This window comes from Nanorana parkeri, unplaced genomic scaffold (genome assembly GCF_000935625.1).
Source record: "Nanorana parkeri isolate BGI_ZX_2015 unplaced genomic scaffold, ASM93562v1 scaffold2391, whole genome shotgun sequence".
Classification (NCBI taxonomy): domain Eukaryota; kingdom Metazoa; phylum Chordata; class Amphibia; order Anura; family Dicroglossidae; genus Nanorana; species Nanorana parkeri.
Genome location: NW_017308659.1, coordinates 125,133 through 145,158, shown reverse-complemented (window position 1 = coordinate 145,158; position 20,026 = coordinate 125,133). Strand labels below are relative to the sequence as shown.

At 48.3% G+C, this 20,026-nt stretch overlaps 1 protein-coding gene across 1 annotated transcript in view; it reads right to left on the bottom strand.

Annotated features, from left to right (window-relative positions):
* Positions 1–6,090: 6,090 nt before the first annotated feature.
* Positions 6,091–20,026, bottom strand: part of LOC108801576 (zinc finger protein 585A-like) — a 29,455-nt gene continuing 15,519 nt past the window's right edge. The window contains exons 4-7 of the mRNA XM_018573465.1: positions 11,394–11,826; positions 7,027–7,485; positions 6,596–6,960; positions 6,091–6,442 (exon numbers count right to left, since the gene is read on the bottom strand). Of these exons, the coding sequence (XP_018428967.1) occupies positions 6,091–6,442; positions 6,596–6,960; positions 7,027–7,485; positions 11,394–11,826 (1,609 nt within the window). The remainder of the gene's footprint in view (positions 6,443–6,595; positions 6,961–7,026; positions 7,486–11,393; positions 11,827–20,026) is intronic.

Genomic DNA, 20,026 nt, shown 5'->3' with positions numbered 1-20,026 from the left:
CGTCGTTGAGAGCCAGCTTTCATCTTCCTCGCGGTGAGTTACTTAACCTCTCCGTTTTGTGCTCACCTTCCCTTCCTGTGTTCCTTTGTGTCGCACCGCTACACCACCCATCCCAAGAAGGACCGTCTCCCGCAACTGCTCCATTCCATCTGGACGGCCGTCCTAAAAGCGAATGATCCACCTACCATGGGTGAGTACATCACTTATCCCTCTCACCAGGCCTCACCACATTTATTGCGCCAGGCAGAGGCGCTTCCGTTCTCCAATTTTGTCTTCCTTTAGTCCTCCCTGTTCATATACCTACTCAGGATATCCGAATACTTCAAAGGACATGTGATGCGCTTCGTCTGGGCGGGGCGTAAGCCTCGTATTCCTGGACGTTCCATGCTTCCTCCTAGACCGCTCGGTGGTCTGGCTGTGCCTGACCTAATGCGATATTACCGTGCGGCACAAATCGCACCTCTGACTAAGTACCGTACCTCAATTGAGGTTCCTTTATGGGTCTCGCTAGAAGCTGTAGATTGTGACCCAATTGGAGTGCAGAACCTACTGTGGTCTATCCCACGGACCCGTCCCAAGATTCACAACCCCGATAACTCTCCGTTCCCTGAAGATATGGGACTCTGTGAAACACTCCGGAAAACTTATTTCCCCCCAACTTCCCCTTCCCTCCTTTCTTAATAACCCGGCCTTCCCCCCCTGGCCCGGAAAACCCAGCTGCTTTCTCCAGACGGTCCGACAACAATACGACACGCTTTCACTCTCTGCTCGGCTCGAATGGAATTATTACGCCCTTCTCAACATTACGGACTAGACATGGCTTCACCACTTTCCGACTTATTCAAAGACGACATTTCCTAACCTCCGTGACAGGCCCCAATCTCACGCGCTCTCCTCTTACTCCATTCCAACGTACTTGCTTGGACTCTCCACATACTAAAGGAGTCATTTCTCAGCTCTATTCCTCCCTACTCCACTCTTCTTCTATACCTGCTCACACCTATAGGTCACACTGGCATCGAGATCTGGGCATAATTTTTCGATGGTGAACAACGGGAACAAATTTGGGCCTCGATCAGGACTTCCTCTCAATGTGCAGCGGCAGTGGAGACTAACTATGAAGTTTTAATGAGGTGGTATTATGTTCCCTCTAGACTGGCGCGTATGTTTCCTTCATCTTCTCCGTTATGTTATCGCCGCTGTGATTCCGTAGGTACAATGTTCCACACGTGGTGGGAATGTCCCATAGCGCAGCGTTTTTGGAGCAAAGTATTTGATTCATTCCCTCATCAATATCACTGCCCCCCTTTCAGCCAACAGTAGCTCTTCTAAACTTGAGACCTGACACTATTCCAACCTCACAATGTATCCTTATGATGTGAGTACATCACTTATCCCTCTCACCAGGCCTCACCACATTTATTGCGCCAGGCAGAGGCGCTTCCGTTCTCCAATTTTGTCTTCCTTTAGTCCTCCCTGTTCATATACCTACTCAGGATATCCGAATACTTCAAAGGACATGTGATGCGCTTCGTCTGGGCGGGGCGTAAGCCTCGTATTCCTGGACGTTCCATGCTTCCTCCTAGACCGCTCGGTGGTCTGGCTGTGCCTGACCTAATGCGATATTACCGTGCGGCACAAATCGCACCTCTGACTAAGTACCGTACCTCAATTGAGGTTCCTTTATGGGTCTCGCTAGAAGCTGTAGATTGTGACCCAATTGGAGTGCAGAACCTACTGTGGTCTATCCCACGGACCCGTCCCAAGATTCACAACCCCGATAACTCTCCGTTCCCTGAAGATATGGGACTCTGTGAAACACTCCGGAAAACTTATTTCCCCCCAACTTCCCCTTCCCTCCTTTCTTAATAACCCGGCCTTCCCCCCCTGGCCCGGAAAACCCAGCTGCTTTCTCCAGACGGTCCGACAACAATACGACACGCTTTCACTCTCTGCTCGGCTCGAATGGAATTATTACGCCCTTCTCAACATTACGGACTAGACATGGCTTCACCACTTTCCGACTTATTCAAAGACGACATTTCCTAACCTCCGTGACAGGCCCCAATCTCACGCGCTCTCCTCTTACTCCATTCCAACGTACTTGCTTGGACTCTCCACATACTAAAGGAGTCATTTCTCAGCTCTATTCCTCCCTACTCCACTCTTCTTCTATACCTGCTCACACCTATAGGTCACACTGGCATCGAGATCTGGGCATAATTTTTCGATGGTGAACAACGGGAACAAATTTGGGCCTCGATCAGGACTTCCTCTCAATGTGCAGCGGCAGTGGAGACTAACTATGAAGTTTTAATGAGGTGGTATTATGTTCCCTCTAGACTGGCGCGTATGTTTCCTTCATCTTCTCCGTTATGTTATCGCCGCTGTGATTCCGTAGGTACAATGTTCCACACGTGGTGGGAATGTCCCATAGCGCAGCGTTTTTGGAGCAAAGTATTTGATTCATTCCCTCATCAATATCACTGCCCCCCTTTCAGCCAACAGTAGCTCTTCTAAACTTGAGACCTGACACTATTCCAACCTCACAATGTATCCTTATGACACACATTCTCACTGCTGCTAAACAAACGATTGCAAAAGCCGGGCTGTCTCCGGAATTGAGAATGTCTGAGGTGAAAACCCGTCTTCACACAGTGTTTGTACACAAAAAATCCAAAACTTCAAGACAAAATGGTAAAATTCGAAAGGATCCGGAAACGTCTTCCAATTTATTTTGATGCTTGAAATGCTATTATCAATTTTATTCTGAATTCTTCACATTTTAATATTGATAATCTGTCTCAGAACTTGTCCCCCCCCCCTTTTTTTTTTGTTCTTTCCTTTTCCTTCCAATCCGATCTAGATAATTTACTTATTGCATTATGTGATATTATATTTTGTCTTCCTGTTTTTACTTTATATTGATTTATCAGATTGTTGTGCATGATAGTGTTGCATACTAGACATGCGCACTGCCAAAAAATTCGTTTCGTTTTAAATTGGGATTTGTGTTATTTAGTTTTTCGGGATTCGGGTGCGAAAGTCAATTCGGATTGGGACGAAATTCGGTAGCGTTAGTACGAACGTTCGTTTCGTTTTCTGTTCTTATTCATTTCGTTTGTCCATTTGCAGCAAAAGTGACATTTGAGGGGGGGGGGGAAATATTTTTCTCCTTCTCTGATGTCACTTTGCTCCAACGAACGAAACGAATAAGAACAGAAAACGAAACGAATAAGAAGAGAAGAGAATAAGAAGAGAAGAGAATAAGAAGAGAAGAGAATAAGAAGAGAAGAGAATAAGAAGAGAATAAGAAGCGAATACGAAACGAATACGAAACGAATAAGAAGGGAATAAGAAACGAATAAGAAGAGAATAAGAAACGAATAAGAAGGGAATAAGAAGAGAATAAGAAACGAATAAGAAGAGAATAAGAAGCGAATAAGAAGGGAATAAGAAGAGAATAAGAAACGAATAAGAAGAGAATAAGAAACGAATAAGAAGGGAATAAGAAGGGAATAAGAAACGAATAAGAAGGGAATAAGAAGAGAATAAGAAGAGAATAAGAAACGAATAAGAAGAGAATAAGAAACGAATAAGAAGGGAATAAGAAGGGAATAAGAAACGAATAAGAAGGGAATAAGAAGAGAATAAGAAGAGAATAAGAAACGAATAAGAAGAGAATAAGAAACGAATAAGAAGGGAATAAGAAGGGAATAAGAAACGAATAAGAAGGGAATAAGAAGAGAATAAGAAGAGAATAAGAAACGAATAAGAAGAGAATAAGAAACGAATAAGAAGGGAATAAGAAGGGAATAAGAAACGAATAAGAAGGGAATAAGAAGAGAATAAGAAGAGAATAAGAAACGAATAAGAAGAGAATAAGAAACGAATAAGAAGGGAATAAGAAGGGAATAAGAAACGAATAAGAAGGGAATAAGAAGAGAATAAGAAGAGAATAAGAAACGAATAAGAAGAGAATAAGAAACGAATAAGAAGGGAATAAGAAGGGAATAAGAAACGAATAAGAAGGGAATAAGAAGAGAATAAGAAGAGAATAAGAAACGAATAAGAAGAGAATAAGAAACGAATAAGAAGGGAATAAGAAGGGAATAAGAAACGAATAAGAAGGGAATAAGAAACGAATAAGAAACGAATAAGAAACGAATAAGAAGGGAATAAGAAGAGAATAAGAAACGAATAAGAAGAGAATAAGAAGCGAATAAGAAGCGAATAAGAAGGGAATAAGAAACGAATAAGAAGGGAATAAGAAGGGAATAAGAAACGAATAAGAAGAGAATAAGAAGCGAATAAGAAGGGAATAAGAAACGAATAAGAAGAGAATAAGAAGCGAATAAGAAGGGAATAAGAAACGAATAAGAAGAGAATAAGAAGCGAATAAGAAGGGAATAAGAAACGAATAAGAAGAGAATAAGAAGCGAATAAGAAGGGAATAAGAAACGAATAAGAAGAGAATAAGAAGCGAATAAGAAGGGAATAAGAAACGAATAAGAAGAGAATAAGAAGCGAATAAGAAGGGAATAAGAAACGAATAAGAAGAGAATAAGAAGCGAATAAGAAGGGAATAAGAAACGAATAAGAAGAGAATAAGAAGCGAATAAGAAGGGAATAAGAAACGAATAAGAAGAGAATAAGAAGCGAATAAGAAGGGAATAAGAAACGAATAAGAAGAGAATAAGAAGCGAATAAGAAGGGAATAAGAAACGAATAAGAAGAGAATAAGAAGCGAATAAGAAGGGAATAAGAAACGAATAAGAAGAGAATAAGAAGCGAATAAGAAGGGAATAAGAAACGAATAAGAAGAGAATAAGAAGCGAATAAGAAGGGAATAAGAAACGAATAAGAAGAGAATAAGAAGCGAATAAGAAGGGAATAAGAAACGAATAAGAAGAGAATAAGAAGCGAATAAGAAGGGAATAAGAAACGAATAAGAAGAGAATAAGAAGCGAATAAGAAGGGAATAAGAAACGAATAAGAAGAGAATAAGAAGAGAATAAGAAGAGAATAAGAAACGAATAAGAAGAGAATAAGAAGCGAATAAGAAGCGAATAAGAAGGGAATAAGAAACGAATAAGAAGCGAATAAGAAGCGAATAAGAAGGGAATAAGAAACGAATAAGAAGGGAATAAGAAGGGAATAAGAAACGAATAAGAAGAGAATAAGAAGCGAATAAGAAACGAATAAGAAACGAATAAGAAGAGAATAAGAAGGGAATAAGAAACGAATAAGAAACGAACGTTGGTACTAACGCTACCGAATTTCGGAAATGGAGATTCGGATTCGTTATGTCTGTAATTCGGAATTTGGATACGTCCGAATGTCCGAAAATTCGTCTGAATTTCGATTCGGAACGAAACAAATCGCACATGTCTATTGCATACTAGTATCTATATAGTTATGTTTTATAATTTTAGTATTGTCCTATTCGGATTTTGTATTCTGAAAATTGCCAATAAAATAATTATTAAAAAAAACAAACAATATTTAAACATCGTTCAGCTAAACTATATAACATCTCGAAAATGAAAGAACCTTGGCCGCTGTGGGGGATGCGGCATTTTATTACGGTTACATTCCGGTCTGGGTGTGGCAGCGAGCGTCTCACACATCAATATGGGGGACATGATACCGTGCTAGGAAGGGTCATGGGCAAGGCACCCTTCCCATTTCTTCAGGGGTGAGGGGGCCACACACTCGCTGTCCTCCCGATCCCGGCAAGCCAGCCTGCATGCCTCGATAAGGGCCTGGTATGAAATTAGAGGCGCCACGCCGAAACGGTCTTGTGGTTGGAGATTGTGATGGAGGAATTCCGGGTGGAATGATATACGGCTCTATGAACTGATCACCTTATCATAAGAATATACTACAGACCCCCTCCCCCCCCCATATCCTCCAGGCCCCCCCCCCCCCCCCCAAGATAAATCTGAAAATGTTACTTATTTTACTTTCCTCCAGCAGGGGGCTCTCCAAGTCAATGACGCCGTCTGTGCAGACTGATCTCAGTGTCAGGTCTCTGATGTACAGAATAAATATAGAAGACATTTCCCACACTCAGGACACTAAAACACCTCAAGGGTTGTGTGGGTTTTCCGATGTTTGGTAAGATGAGCCTTCCATGAAAGAGTTTTCCTCTGCCTGGGGTCGGAGTATTTTCTTATCATTGTGAGACCTCTGATGAGTGTGAAGATGGCTCACATGTGAATAGCATTTCCCACACTCATTGCAGGAATACGGCTTCTCCCCCGTGTGAGATCTCTGATGTACAACAAGATCTGATTTCTGTGAAAAACTTTTCCCACACTCAGTGCAGGTATGTGGCTTCACCCCTGTGTGAGATCTCTGATGTCTGCAAAGATGGGACTTGTGTAGAAAACTTTTCCCGCACTCTGAACAAGGATACGGCTTCTCTCCAGTGTGAAAGCTCTGATGTAGGGAAAGTTGGTAATTCCATAAAAAACTTTTCCCACACTCTGAGCAGGAAAACGGCTTCTCACCTGTGCCAGTTCTCTGATGTATGGAAAGATCGGACTTTTCCTGTACTTGGGGTAGGAGTATTTTCTTACAATTGCCAGACCTCTGATGAGTGTTAAGATGGCCCACATGTGAATAACATTTCCCACACTCATTGCAGGAATACGGCTTCTCCCCCGTGTGAGATCTATGATGTATAACAAGATCTGATTTCCGTGAAAAACTTTTCCCACACTCAGTGCAGGTATGTGGCTTCTCCCCTGTGTGAGATCTCTGATGTCTGGAAAGATGGGACTTCAGTAAAAATCTTTTCCCGCACTCTGAACAAGGATACGGCTTCTCACCCGTGTGAGATTTCTGATGTTGGGAAAGTTGGCTTTTCCAGGAAAAACTTTTCCCACACTCTAAGCAGGAAAACGGCTTCTCACCTGTGCGAGTTCTCTGATGTATGGAAAGATCGGACTTTTCCTGTACTTGGGGTAGGAGTATTTTCTTACAATTGCCAGACCTCTGATGAGTGTAAAGATGGCCCACATGTGAATAACTTTTCCCACACTCATTGCAGGAATACGGCTTCTCACCCGTGTGAGATTTCTGATGTTGGGAAAGTTGGCTTTTCCAGGAAAAACTTTTCCCACACTCAGTGCAGGTATGTGGCTTCTCCCCTGTGTGAGATCTCTGATGTCTGGAAAGATGGGACTTCAGAAAAAATCTTTTCCCGCACTCTGAACAAGGATACGGCTTCTCTCCCGTGTGAGATCTCTGATGTTGGGAAAGTTGGCTTTTGCAGGAAAAACGTTTCCCACACTCGGGGCAGGAATACGGCTTCTCACCCGTGTGAGATTTCTGATGCATGGAAAGATCGGACTTCCGTGAAAAACCCTTCCCGCACTCTGGGCAAAAAAATCGCTTTTCCCTCATGGGAGGTTTCTGGTATCTAGGTAAAGCGGACTTTTTGACAAAACATTCCCCGCACTCCGGGCAGGTATAAGAGTCCTGACACCTGTGAGATGGATTAGGGACCAAAATCGTTGGAAGGAAGGCCCCGTCCAACCCGATTTGAAGGCCCTCAGAAGACGATGGTCCATCCACACTGTGGGGCACCTGGTGGACTTTATGGTCTTCTCCTGGACTACACTGCGTGACGTCCTCATCTTCTGGAGACAACGTGAGACGTTCCTCTGAGATCTTCCCGACGTCCCGTCCGTGGACTACAAAGAGAAAGAAAGAGATTATTGGTCGGCTCACCTCACCCAGGGGACTCCGCCCACATCAGTCAGATTAGTCTCGGGGGACCTCACGTTCCTCCCCCTCAGGCAGGCCCGGCGCTACCGTAAGGCAACTCAATCGGCCGCCGGCGGAAAAAATAGCAGCAGTGAGTGTGGCTGCAGCACGGACGGGGTTTCCGGGCTTTGGCCGCTGTAAGCTCGGCCCCGCCCCCGAGTTTCTCTCTGGTTTCTGGCCTGCTAAGCACGCTGCCTGAAGGACTCTCTCTCTCTCTGTACAGGGCCCGAGCCGCTCATCCTGCACTGCTGCCGTCTGACAGCCATCTGGCTCTGTCAATGTGTCCCCCGTGGAGTGCGCCTCTCATCTTGGACTGCTTAGGTAAGTTAACCCCGCCTCCTCCTGATCGTATGCTGCCTCTGCCTTCCTGCACCATGTGTTTTCTCGCTCTTCCCGCACGGTCACTATCTCCTGCTCCCAAGCCACGGGTATTGGGAGAGAGCAAGGGGGAGGGGGTAGACAGTGGGCACAGAAGTGGTGGCAGGAGAGGTGGACACAGAGGTCTCCGCCGACGAATGGTCCACGTGCTATGCGTTGTGTCGGGGGAGATTGATGTGCGTTGCGGAGCGGTGTCCTCTTAGCGAGTGTATGGACGCCGGCGAGGGCCCCTGCGTAACGCGCCGATTTATTACCTCGTCCATAGACAAGCAGGCCGACTCCTTTGTGTGGTGGTTTTGGCGGGAACTCCGTAGCACATGGTTTAACTAGTGTGCACGGAGCTCACATGCACTAGCAACCTAAGGCTGTGCACGTTGCTGCTGCTCATGCACGTGATTACACTCCCCCCCCTTTTCTAGCGTCTAATGAAGTGTATACCTGCGTCTCATTGGCTGACTCTGCGTCATGTACAATATAGAGTATTTAGATTCTCACGGGCCGATATCACTCAGTCCCCGCCCCCTACTCTGGACCAATCACAGAGCAGAGGAATGCATGTAGTGTGTATGACCCACCTGTGCTGATCTCTGTAGGCGTGTCCTCCTCCCCTATGGTTATCCTCATCATCCCGGCCTCCTCCTCCGTATATTGCTCATCATCGCTCACATAAGTCTCCTCCTCTTCTTTCACCTCAACTTTTATCTCCATCAGATCTTCACCCTAAACCCGGAACATGAGAGAGAACGTCTGTGACGTAGAAGCTCTAATGACGCGAGACCTCCTAGAAGATATCCGATTCCATACTGGACATCGGGGGAAGGAGATGTGAGGTCAGTGTGATGTCATAGGATGTGGCGACTCTGGATGGAGGACATTGAGGGGAGGACATGTGAGGTTGGTGTGATGTCATAGGATGTAGGGACGTATGATGGACGCTCTGTGAAGCTCCTGGGTACGTCTACGCTCCCCTCACCTGACACGAAACCACAATAGAAAACTCCGATGTCGGTGATCTCCTCGTTCTCCGGAGACTTTGCTGATGAAGATCTGAGGTGGAGGAAGTTCTATAAAAGTTTGGTGACTTCTTCAGGGTCACTTACGTATCTCAGGACAATTCGTCACTTTCCCTCCCATGACCCTTCCACCTCCTCCGTCGATTCCGATGGAATAGGAAGGAATTCTCGGGATGAGGGTTTCAATGATCGGGTTCTATCATTTAGAAGTTCTAACGAGGAAAGAAAAACGATCCCACAAGATATATATGTAGCACAATCTGAAGGAGGTCAAAGTGACTGGGGGGGACCAAAGCTCACATGGTGGGGGGGACCAAAGCTCACGTGCTCGGGGGGACCAAAGCTCACGTGCTGGGGGGGGGACCAAAGCTCACGTGCTGGGGGGGGACCAAAGCTCACATGCTGGGGGGGGAGCTTGTAAATATAATATCTTCTTACCTCCTCTGCTGCCAGTTCCAACAATGTCTCCTCTCTACTTCCTCCCGCCTTGCCTCTCACTGGAACCTCTTATTTGCATCTGACATCACTTCCTGTCTGTTTTCCATAGAGACTTCCTGTCTGGGTATAGGTGAGATCACCACCTAGTGGAGCTCAGAGGAACTGCAGCCCTCAGGAACCTCTCGTAGTGTGACCACATCGCTGTGCTCTGTGTGTGTATCCTTCTTGATGGGGTCCTGGGAAGGGGTATCACTCCTCCTCCTCGGTGCCATGGTATGCACCCCGATATGTCAGCGGAGCCTTCCCAGTGTTCTAATCTCCGAAACTTAGACGCCATTTCATCTTATTTAAGCATTAATCGGATCCTCATATGGAATGATCATCTCATTCCCAATACCGCGTGGGCCTGTGTGCCGGGATACTCAGTGTTGGGTTTCTCTTCCGTTCATTGAAGGACACAGTGAGGAAGACCACAGATCTGAAACCTCAGGGTGATATCGCCACCTGCAGGAGAAGGAAGCTAGGCACAAAACCAAGGACAAGCCTCTGCTGGTGGCCAAACCCCTTCGCCTACTGACCAAGTCTCCAGTTTCTTGCCTAGCGTCAGGAGTGAGGAGCCCAGAATTGTCCTCTAGAGGTCTTCAAGAGAAGAGCAAGAGCCGACCGGGGTGACATGCTAGATGATCATGGATCCTTGTGGTCTGACGCCGCCCGGGCAGCGGTCACACGCGGACTCTACTACAGTCGATCACCTGCTCTGTTTTACGGGACCGGTCTGCGGGAGTCCTCCCAGTAGGGTACATACCACTTTGGGTCTCGGCTACCCAGTCACAGTACTCCACAAAGGCAGGTGGCGCCCAGGCTACGGTTGGTGGTGATCCGCCGCCCCCGGCGGGAACCCCGGCTGTTTGGTCTACTCTAAGACTCGCCTATCTGGTGTCGACGCTTCCCCATCTGAAGAAGTGGAAGCGTCCCGCCGAGTCCTTTGTGGCGCCCAAATGGGTTTCTGTCTGCTATCCCTTTGAGGAGTCTTTCTGGAAGAAGTGGTCCACGTCGCCGGTGGTGGACCCACTTGTTTCGCACCTTATTGGGAAGGGGAGGGGTCTATGTAGTCGGCTCCGTCAACAAGTACAAAACTACGGAGACACAAGTATAGGACTACAACCTCCAGTATGAGCCGAACTTGTCGAGTCATAAAAAAGGGAAAGAAAAGAAGCTTTATTGATACAAATCTGAAGACGAAGAATCTCATCGTTATAAGAACAGAAATATTTCATCATAGAATCCGTCTCCATAGATTTCCATCTGAAGGTGTCGTGTGTTCCACTTTCCTACCAGCAGGGGGCTCTCCGAGTCCATGGAGCTGCCTGTGCAGACTGATCCCTACTGCAGTGACATGGCCAGTCCTGTCGTGTAGTCTGATCTCCCCTTCTCTTCATCCACAAGCTCCTCCCTCACCACGATGTCTTCCTTTGAAGGGAGATCAGAATACACTGCTAGAAGGACTCAACCAGCAGTGACACCCCCTCCCCCAGCAGAGGAAGCCAGGCACAACTATGAAGTCTTAAGTCAACTCTGACCAGAGGAGAGGTCAGCCACGTGTTTTCTGAGGTGTCCATCAAGGTGTGCTTCCTCCCAGTGTCAGACCTCTGATGTACAGAATAAATATAACATAGACATTTCCCGCACTCAGGACACCAAAACACCTCCGGGGTTGTGTGGGTTTTCCGATGTTTGGTAAGACGAGTCCTCTGTGAAAAACGTTTCCGGCACTAGGGGTGGGAATATTTTCTTACCCTTGTGAGACCTCTGGTGAGAGTACAGATGGCTCACCTGTGCAAAACTTTTCCCACACTCGTTGCAGGAATACGGCTTCTCCCCCGTGTGAGATCTTTGATGTATAACGAGCTCCGATTTAACTGAAAAGCTTTTCCCGCACTCAGTGCAGGAATACGGCTTCTCCCCCGTGTGATTCTTTTGATGTCTGGAAAGGTGGTACTTTCGTGAAAAACATTTCCCACACTCCGAGCAGGAATACGGCTTCTCCCCCGTGTGAGTTGTCTGATGCAAGGAAAGGTGGTACTTCCGTGAAAACCTTTTCCCGCACTGCAAGCAGGAAAACGGCTTCTCCCCCGTGTGAGTTCTCTGATGTATGGTAAGATGGTACTTCTGTGAAAAACTTTTCCCGCACTCTAAGCAAGAATATGGTTTTTCGGCCAAGGCAGAATTTTGGTATCTATGCAAATCTGATGGTTTGACAAAACATAACCCATACTCTGGGCAGGAATAAGACTCCTGACCCAGAAGAGATTGTTTATGGACCAAAATCATTGGAAGGAAGGCCCCGTTCCTCCCAGTCAGAGGGCCCTCAGGAAAAGAGGAATACGATGATCCGTCCACACTGTAGGGCACCTGATGGACATTATGGTCTTCTCCTGGACTATACTGTGTGATGTCCTCATCTTCTGGAGACCACGTGAGACGTTCCTCTGAGATCTTCCCGACGTCCCGTCCGTGGACTACAAATAGAAAGAAAGAGATTATTGGTTGGTTCACCTCACCCAGGACTCCGCCCACATCAGTCAGATTTGTCTCTGAGGACCTCACGTTCCTCCCCTCAGATGACCAGGAAATGGATCCTGTAAATGTTCTACCAATCATGGACCAAGGAGAGTGAGGGACCATAGAGAGTGAGGGACCATAGAGAGTGAAGGAGGTGTTTGGTGGTCAGTGGGCCTCCTTAGACACGTTCACTTACCTACGAGAAGCTGAAAACGTAGCCAATGACCGGGATGTTGAACTATACGGGAAGCACCACACAGAATGTCCCTCCCCCCGGCACTGCAAATAACCCTGGGAAGCCTCGCTCTGTCAGAGACCTTGCCAGACTCGGGGGGGCACCAGGCTGGAGACCCAGGACACATGAACCTGGTGTATAGGTGGAGCAACACCTATGGTGGACATCTTTCTGCACCAGCTGAACCCCAAAATCTACACGAACCCCGTCTACATGTAAGAATTGTATCTGCAGGACAGAGAACGAGGAATATCCGAGAGAGAGAGGATCCAATGTGCAGGACCTGAATGTATTTAGTGTTCCCAACCAGCTGGGACTCCTCCAGTCTTCAAAGGGCATTTGGTCCTCCTCCTAGATCACCATCACTGGTGGAGCTAGATGGGACTGGGAGGAGCATGCTTTTTACTCAACCACAAGCCTAGGCACTGGGTCATGTGACCTCTGATCAGCAAGAAGATCAGATTATAGACTGGCAGCCCCTCCCCCGGATAACAGAAGAATATATTATGACCCACCTGTGCTGATCTCTGTAGGCGTGTCCTCCTCTATGGACGTCCTCATCATCCCGGCCTCCTCCTCCGTATATCGCTGATCATCCCTCACATACGTCTCTTCTACTTCACCCTCAACTTTCATCTTCATCAGATCTTCACCCTAAACCAACAGAACGGCAGAAAGTCTCATCTGTGACATAGAAGTATTTATGATGTGACATCACATAGAAGATCTCATCTTGTAGAGTCCACACGTCATCTCCACATGTCAGAGCGTTCCCTCACTTTATGTTCCCGCCCCTCAACTCCACCCACCTGATCATGGTGGGGGATGGTGAGATCCTCCTGGGTGGGATCCCGGGAATACAGAGGACGGGGACATCTCTCTGGTGTGTTCCTCTTACTAGGTGGCTTCATCATAATGTCCTTGTGTCCTTTTGGAAACTTTGACTTCTCCATCACTCCGTACTCCTCATCGTACTCTTTTATCTCTTCTTTAACAACAACTTTAAAATGACTCTGAAAATAAAATAAATGGTAACAATGTAGACAATCTCCATATCCCAGAGATGCCACCAGAGATTGTCCATCACCTACCTGATCAATGCGAGGCATAGTGAGATCTTCCTGGGTGGAATTCCGGGAATACAGGGGGCGGGGACATCTCTCTGGTGGGTTTCTGGTATTGGTTTGCTCCATCTTATGTCCTCCTGAAATCTCTACTATCACTCCGTACTCCTCATCTCCAGTCAGGTCATGTGACCTCCCAGAATCCTCCTCACCTCTCCGGTCAGCAGGTAGATGATTTCCAGGGTGAGGTTTATTATCTTCTCGGTCATGTGACTCCGGTCCTTCTCGGTCATTGGTGCAGTCCTCTATGAAGGTCTCCCTGTAGACAGATAACATTGATATCAGAGAAGGATCCGGGACGGACTCCGGATGGAAGGACTTTGGGAGGAGGACGTATGATGGACGCTCTGTGAAGCTTTAATGTGAATAAGGGAAAGAAATGATATATGGGTGCAGCAGATTATTATTACCTCCTCTGCTCCCAGTTCCAGCAACGTCTCCTCTTTACTTCCTCCCAACTTATCTCTCGCCCAGAACTTCCTATTTATATCTGACATCACTTCCTGTCTGTTTTCCATAGAGACTTCCTGTCTGGGTGTAGGTGAGATCACCACCTGGTGGAGCTCAGTGGAATTGCAGCCCCGGGGAAAACCTCTCGTAGCGTGAACACGGCCTTGTGCTCTGTGTGTATTTTCTGTGTGTCCTGATAGATGGGATCCTGGGAAAGGGTATCACTCCTCCTCCTTGGTGCCATGGTATGCACCCCGATATCCCATCCTGCGGAGCCTTCCCACGTGGATACGTTGCCAGTGTTGTAATCATCTTATTTAAACAGCAATTTGATCCTCAACCACCGAAGACCGCCTGAGAAATCTTGAGTAGTCATCTCATTCTCAATACCGCGTGGGCCTGCGTGCCGTGATACTCAGCGTTGGGTTCTTCCCGCCATTTGTAGAGGTGAAGGTTGACCATCTACGTGATGATAATTGTGGATTTGCCGATACCCATTGTACATTCCGGTGTCCATACTCCCCGGTGGGATCGATCTGGTGGACATTCAGGAGGACCAACTTTGAAGAGATCATCTGTGTTGGATTCCCGCGCTCCCCTTGTTTCCTCAGGGGTTCTGTGTGGACCACCTCTGGTGTATGGATGGAAAGAACCCCAGCAGAAGGGAATAGGTGGAAATGGCTCCTGTACCCTCAGGAGGTGGAGAATTAGCCATTGGGGTTGAGCTTTGGGTTCAGGTCAACCATGAGTTTGACCCTAACCCCAGCTTTTCTCAATTGATTCTGAATTTAGCCGGTTGGATGACCAGTGAAACGTCTCCAAGAAAATGACAGCAAGTCCAGTTGCCTCGACTTATTTTTTACAGATAGACCATGACCTGGAGGAATGAACCTTCACAAGCTCTTCTCAGCTCACCTAGGGGACAAAATAAATGGCCAATGCACGTGGTTGTCCATCTGCTGCGGTCAGAACTCATTCATTGAGTGGCTGCCATTAAATAACTTCTCACCAAGCTCAATTCTGGGGCCACCCCCGTCAGTGATCACTACAACGCAGAAAGCCGGGGCAGGTAAGCATCATTGATTGTTATGGGGCCTCCAGTGTTCCAGCAACCAATGGTTCCCTGACCTGATGTACTGCTTCTGCAGTGTGATATTAATGGTGGCCAGCTACCCCAAGTTGTGTGAGTCCCACAGTCAGATGTTGACCACTGAACTGGTCCCCCGATAGCAAAACATCACCGTAGAGCATTGATGAAACTCAACTTTGATGTGTACCTCATGCAGGTGACCAACATTGCCCATCGCTTGCTCTTAGCTTGGCCACCTCGGGTTCTGTGTGCTGTCTCCATCCATGGCCCAACATCATCCAGACCAACGTGAATGAACGCTGGGTCAGTACTTCACCTGTAGAGTCCCACATTTTCTGCTGCTGATGTCTCCCTCTTCGGTGGTGGCATGGAACTCAGTTGTGAAGTACAGCCAAGATCTGCCTTTTAGCCCCCACAATCCAAAGGCCTACAGCTCTTATGGCTCCCTCTATGAGAGGTCTATGCTGGTGCCCAACCCTTTCTTGGTAATGCCATATGAGCAAGGTGGTGAGATGGTATAATGAGAGGATTCTGTTCCTGTTTTCTCAACTTAGCCTTGTTTGAACGTCCACCAACCCTTAGCATGCCACCAGTGTCCACCAATGGGTTCAGGTTAGCCATTGGAAGGTCCTGCTTGTCACAGACACATTCCTGTCCTAAAGACATTCTGTTGCGTTATGATCAGCTCGCCTTGTGCAATGTCTTTTGCCGAGGGAGGTTTTCGGCCTATGTGCCAGCCAGGGCAGTGAGCCTCATCGGGCTCAGCGGGATAGCAGTGTGCCATATGGACTGACCTCGTCCACTTGGAGAAACCTTCAAAGCATTGAGAGCCCAAGATGAGTCTGCTCAGATCTGGTGACAAGGGTTTTGACTTCAGGTAGGATCTCTGGATCTTTGTCGGGATCTAGAAGACTGAAGACCTCAGCTGTGGTTTCTTCTGGATTATCCGGCAGGAATGCAGGACCTGTTACCCAAAAATAACTTTTGGAGACACCGGCCTGGTGACATGAAGACGCTTGCAGACATCGGCCTGGTGGCATGAAGACACTTGCAGACACCGGCCTGGTGACATGAAGACACTTGCAGACACCGGCCTGGTGGCATGAAGACACTTGCAGACACTGGCCTGGTGGCATGAAGACACTTGCAGACTCCGGCCTGGTGGCATGAAGACACTTGCAGACACCGGCCTGGTGACATGAAGACGCTTGCAGACATCGGCCTGGTGGCATGAAGACACTTGCAGACACCGGCCTGGTGACATGAAGACACTTGCAGACACCGGGCTGGTGACATGAAGACACTTGCAGACTCCGGCCTGGTGGCATGAAGACACTTGCAGACACCGGCCTGGTGGCATGGAGACACTTGCAGACACCGGGCTGGTGGCATAGAGACACTTGCAGACGCCGGCCTGGTGACATGAAGACACTTGCAGACACCGGCCTGGTGGCATGGAGACACTTGCAGACACTGGCCTGGTGACATGAAGACACTTGCAGACACCGGCCTGGTGGCATGAAGACACTTGCAGACTCAGGCCTGGTGGCATGAAGACACTTGCAGACACCGGCCTGGTGGCATGGAGACACTTGCACACACTGGCCTGGTGACATGAAGACACTTGCAGAGTGCCATGAAGACGCTTGCAGACACTGGCCTGGTGGCATGAAGACACTTGCAGACACCGGCCTGGTGGCATGAAGACACTTGCAGACACCGGGCTGGTGGCATAGAGACACTTGCAGACACCGGCCTGGTGGCATAGAGACACTTGCAGACACCGGCCTGGTGACATGAAGACACTTGCAGACACCGGCCTGGTGACATGAAGACACTTGCAGACACCGGCCTCTTATAACACTGTTCACCGATTGAGGCAATCTTATGGATTCTGAGGTTGGCTTCAGAAAGCATTCCTTGAGTCCTCTGGAGAAGGTGTATGGCTCATTGGTGGGTAAAGATTTGAGTCCATCGTCAACATAGAAGTCTCTCTCAACGGAGTGTCGAGCATCTGCACCATACTCTCTTTCGCCGTCAAGAGCAGTCCTTTGTAGACCATAAGCTGCAACAGCAGGTGAGGGACTATTTCCAAGGACCTTCATGGAGTACTCAATCATTTCATTATTCATGTTGTTGTCACGGTGCCACAGATACCTCAGGAAGTTCGTCTGGTCTTCTCGTACAATAAAGCAATGGAACATTTGTTCAATGTCAGCAGTTATAGAAATTGGCTCTCTTATGGACCTCATAAGTACTCCTACAAGGTTGTTGGTTAGATTGGGATGGGTTGTGCTGTGAGCTTCTACTTCTGCGTCTATTCTAGCTAGGGAGCTTCGCACCTCCGGATAGGTGCGGGCCTAGGTTAGCTGGTCACTTAACGTTGATCTCCTGGAGCGAGAGGATCTAGAAGAACGTGCTGTGAGCTTGGTTGATGTGGACCCATGAGATCTGGTCTCCTGCAGATGGCCAATGTAGAGTTCTGCCTTATACTCAGAATCTTGCACCAGGAGATCTCTTTGTTGGTTCAGTCCATCAGTCTTGGTCAGTCCTCCTGATGTCACCAACCCAGCACACCAGGCAATGGGCAGTCATGTCACCCCCTCCATACATAGACTAGTCCACAAGACTTTGGGCATTGGGGAGGTGCTTGGAGAGCAGTCCCCATTGGGGAGCCAAGAGGTTGTCACCACCTCCCAGCACACCAAGCAATGGACCTTGACCACCACCTGCTAAAGCCACCAACCCAGCACACCAGCCAATGGACAGTCATATAACCCCCTCCATACATAGAATAGTCCACAAGACTTTGGGGAGGTGCTTGAAGAGGAGTCCCCATTGGGGAGCCAAGAGGTTGTCACCACCTCCCAGCACATAAAGCAATGGGCAATGACCACCATCTCCTGATCCCACCAACCCAGCACACCAGGCAATGGGCAGTCATGTCACCCCCTCCATACATAGACCAGCCCACAAGGCTTTGAGCATTGGGGAGGTGCTTGGAGAGGAGTCCCCATTGGGGAGCCAAGAGGTTGTCACCACCTCCCCCTGCTAAACCCACCAACCCAGCCCACCAGCCAATGGACAGTCATATAACCCCCTCCATACATAGAATAGTCCACAAGACTTTGGGGAGGTGCTTGAAGAGGAGTCCCCATTGGGGAGCCAAGAGGTTGTCACCACCTCCCAGCACACCAAGCAATGGACCTTGACCACCACCTGCTAAAGCCACCAACCCAGCACACCAGCCAATGGACAGTCATATAACCCCCTCCATACATAGACTAGTCCACAAGACTTTGGGCAATGGGGAGGTGCTTGGAGAGGAGTCCCCATTGGGGAGCCAAGAGGTTGTCACCACCTCCCAGCACACCAAGCAATGGACAATGACCACCACCTGCTAAAGCCACCAGCCCAGCACACCAGCCAATGGACAGTCATATAACCCCCTCCATACATAGACTAGTCCACAAGACTTTGGGCAATGGGGAGGTGCTTGGAGAGGAGTCCCCATTGGGGAGCCAAGAGGTTGTCACCACCTCCCAGCACACCAAGCAATGGACAATGACCACCACCTGCTAAAGCCACCAGCCCAGCACACCAGCCAATGGACAGTCATATAACCCCCTCCATACATAGACTAGTCCACAAGACTTTGGGCAATGGGGAGGTGCTTGGAGAGGAGTCCCCATTGGGGAGCCAAGAGGTTGTCACCACCTCCCAGCACACCAAGCAATGGACAATGACCACCACCTGCTAAAGCCACCAGCCCAGCACACCAGCCAATGGACAGTCATATAACCCCCTCCATACATAGACTAGTCCACAAGACTTTGGGGAGGAGCTTGGAGAGGAGTCCCCATGGGTAGCCAAGAGGTTGTCACCACCTCCCTGTATCTTTAACCATGCTGATAGAGTACACCAAGCTCCAACACGTCTTCCTAGAAGCCTCCTGAAGAAGCATTTCCCATATGATCCCGCACTCCCAGACCGGAGCTGAAGGTGCTTCTTCAAGAATCCGCTTGGAGCTGAATGCTCTGTAGATGCCGGTTGTCCACATTGGTCTTCAGCTTCGTGTTCACCAGCTAAAGCCTCTCTTAGGTCCATCACCGCAGTCCTGGGAACCCCGAGTTGGACTCGTGAACAAATGATTGTGAGGAGGAGTTCATGTTTTATTCATCATTGTGACAATAATGGAGGTCTGAGGAGCCCCAAACATGTGTGGAGGGGGGAAGATGTACTGAACACAGCGTCACCCTCATTTCTCTGTTTGTGTCTTCATCTAAGCGGTGTTGTAGTGGGGGGGGGTTCATGAAGTCTGTCGGTGGTGGACAACCAGAGACAGTGAGACTTCATGAACCCCCCACTACAACACCGCTTAGATGAAGACACGAGAAAAGAAAGATGGAAAGCAAACCCATCATAAATTATATTAAAACAGAGCAGGATGTAGCGACCCTCCAGCCGCGTCATAACCAGTACGTACCAGAGTATGAAAAGCTTCATAAAAAAGTATTGGGCCCCGCCCCCTCCATATCATGTGATTCAGGTGTTCCGTGACATTTCTCGGCTACTAAATATTCCGCCGCGGTCGCCTGTTACTGGGATTATAACAAAGTGGAAGCAACCGGGAACAACAGCAACTCAGCCAGGAAGTGGTCGGCCACGTCACATGACAGAGCGGCGTCGGCGCATGCTGAAGCGCACGGCGCGCAGAAGTCGCCAACTGTCTGCAGAGCCAATAGCTACAGACCTCCAAACTCCATGCGGCCGTCAGATTGGCGCAACAACAGCGCGTAGAGAGCTTCATGGAATGGGGGCCGAGCAGCTGCATCCAAGCCGCACATCACCGAGTGCAATGCAAAGCGTGGGATACCGCGGTGTAACGCACGCCGCCACTGGACTCTAGAGAAGAGGAGGCGTGTTCTCTGGAGGGACCAATCACGCTTCTCTGTCTGGC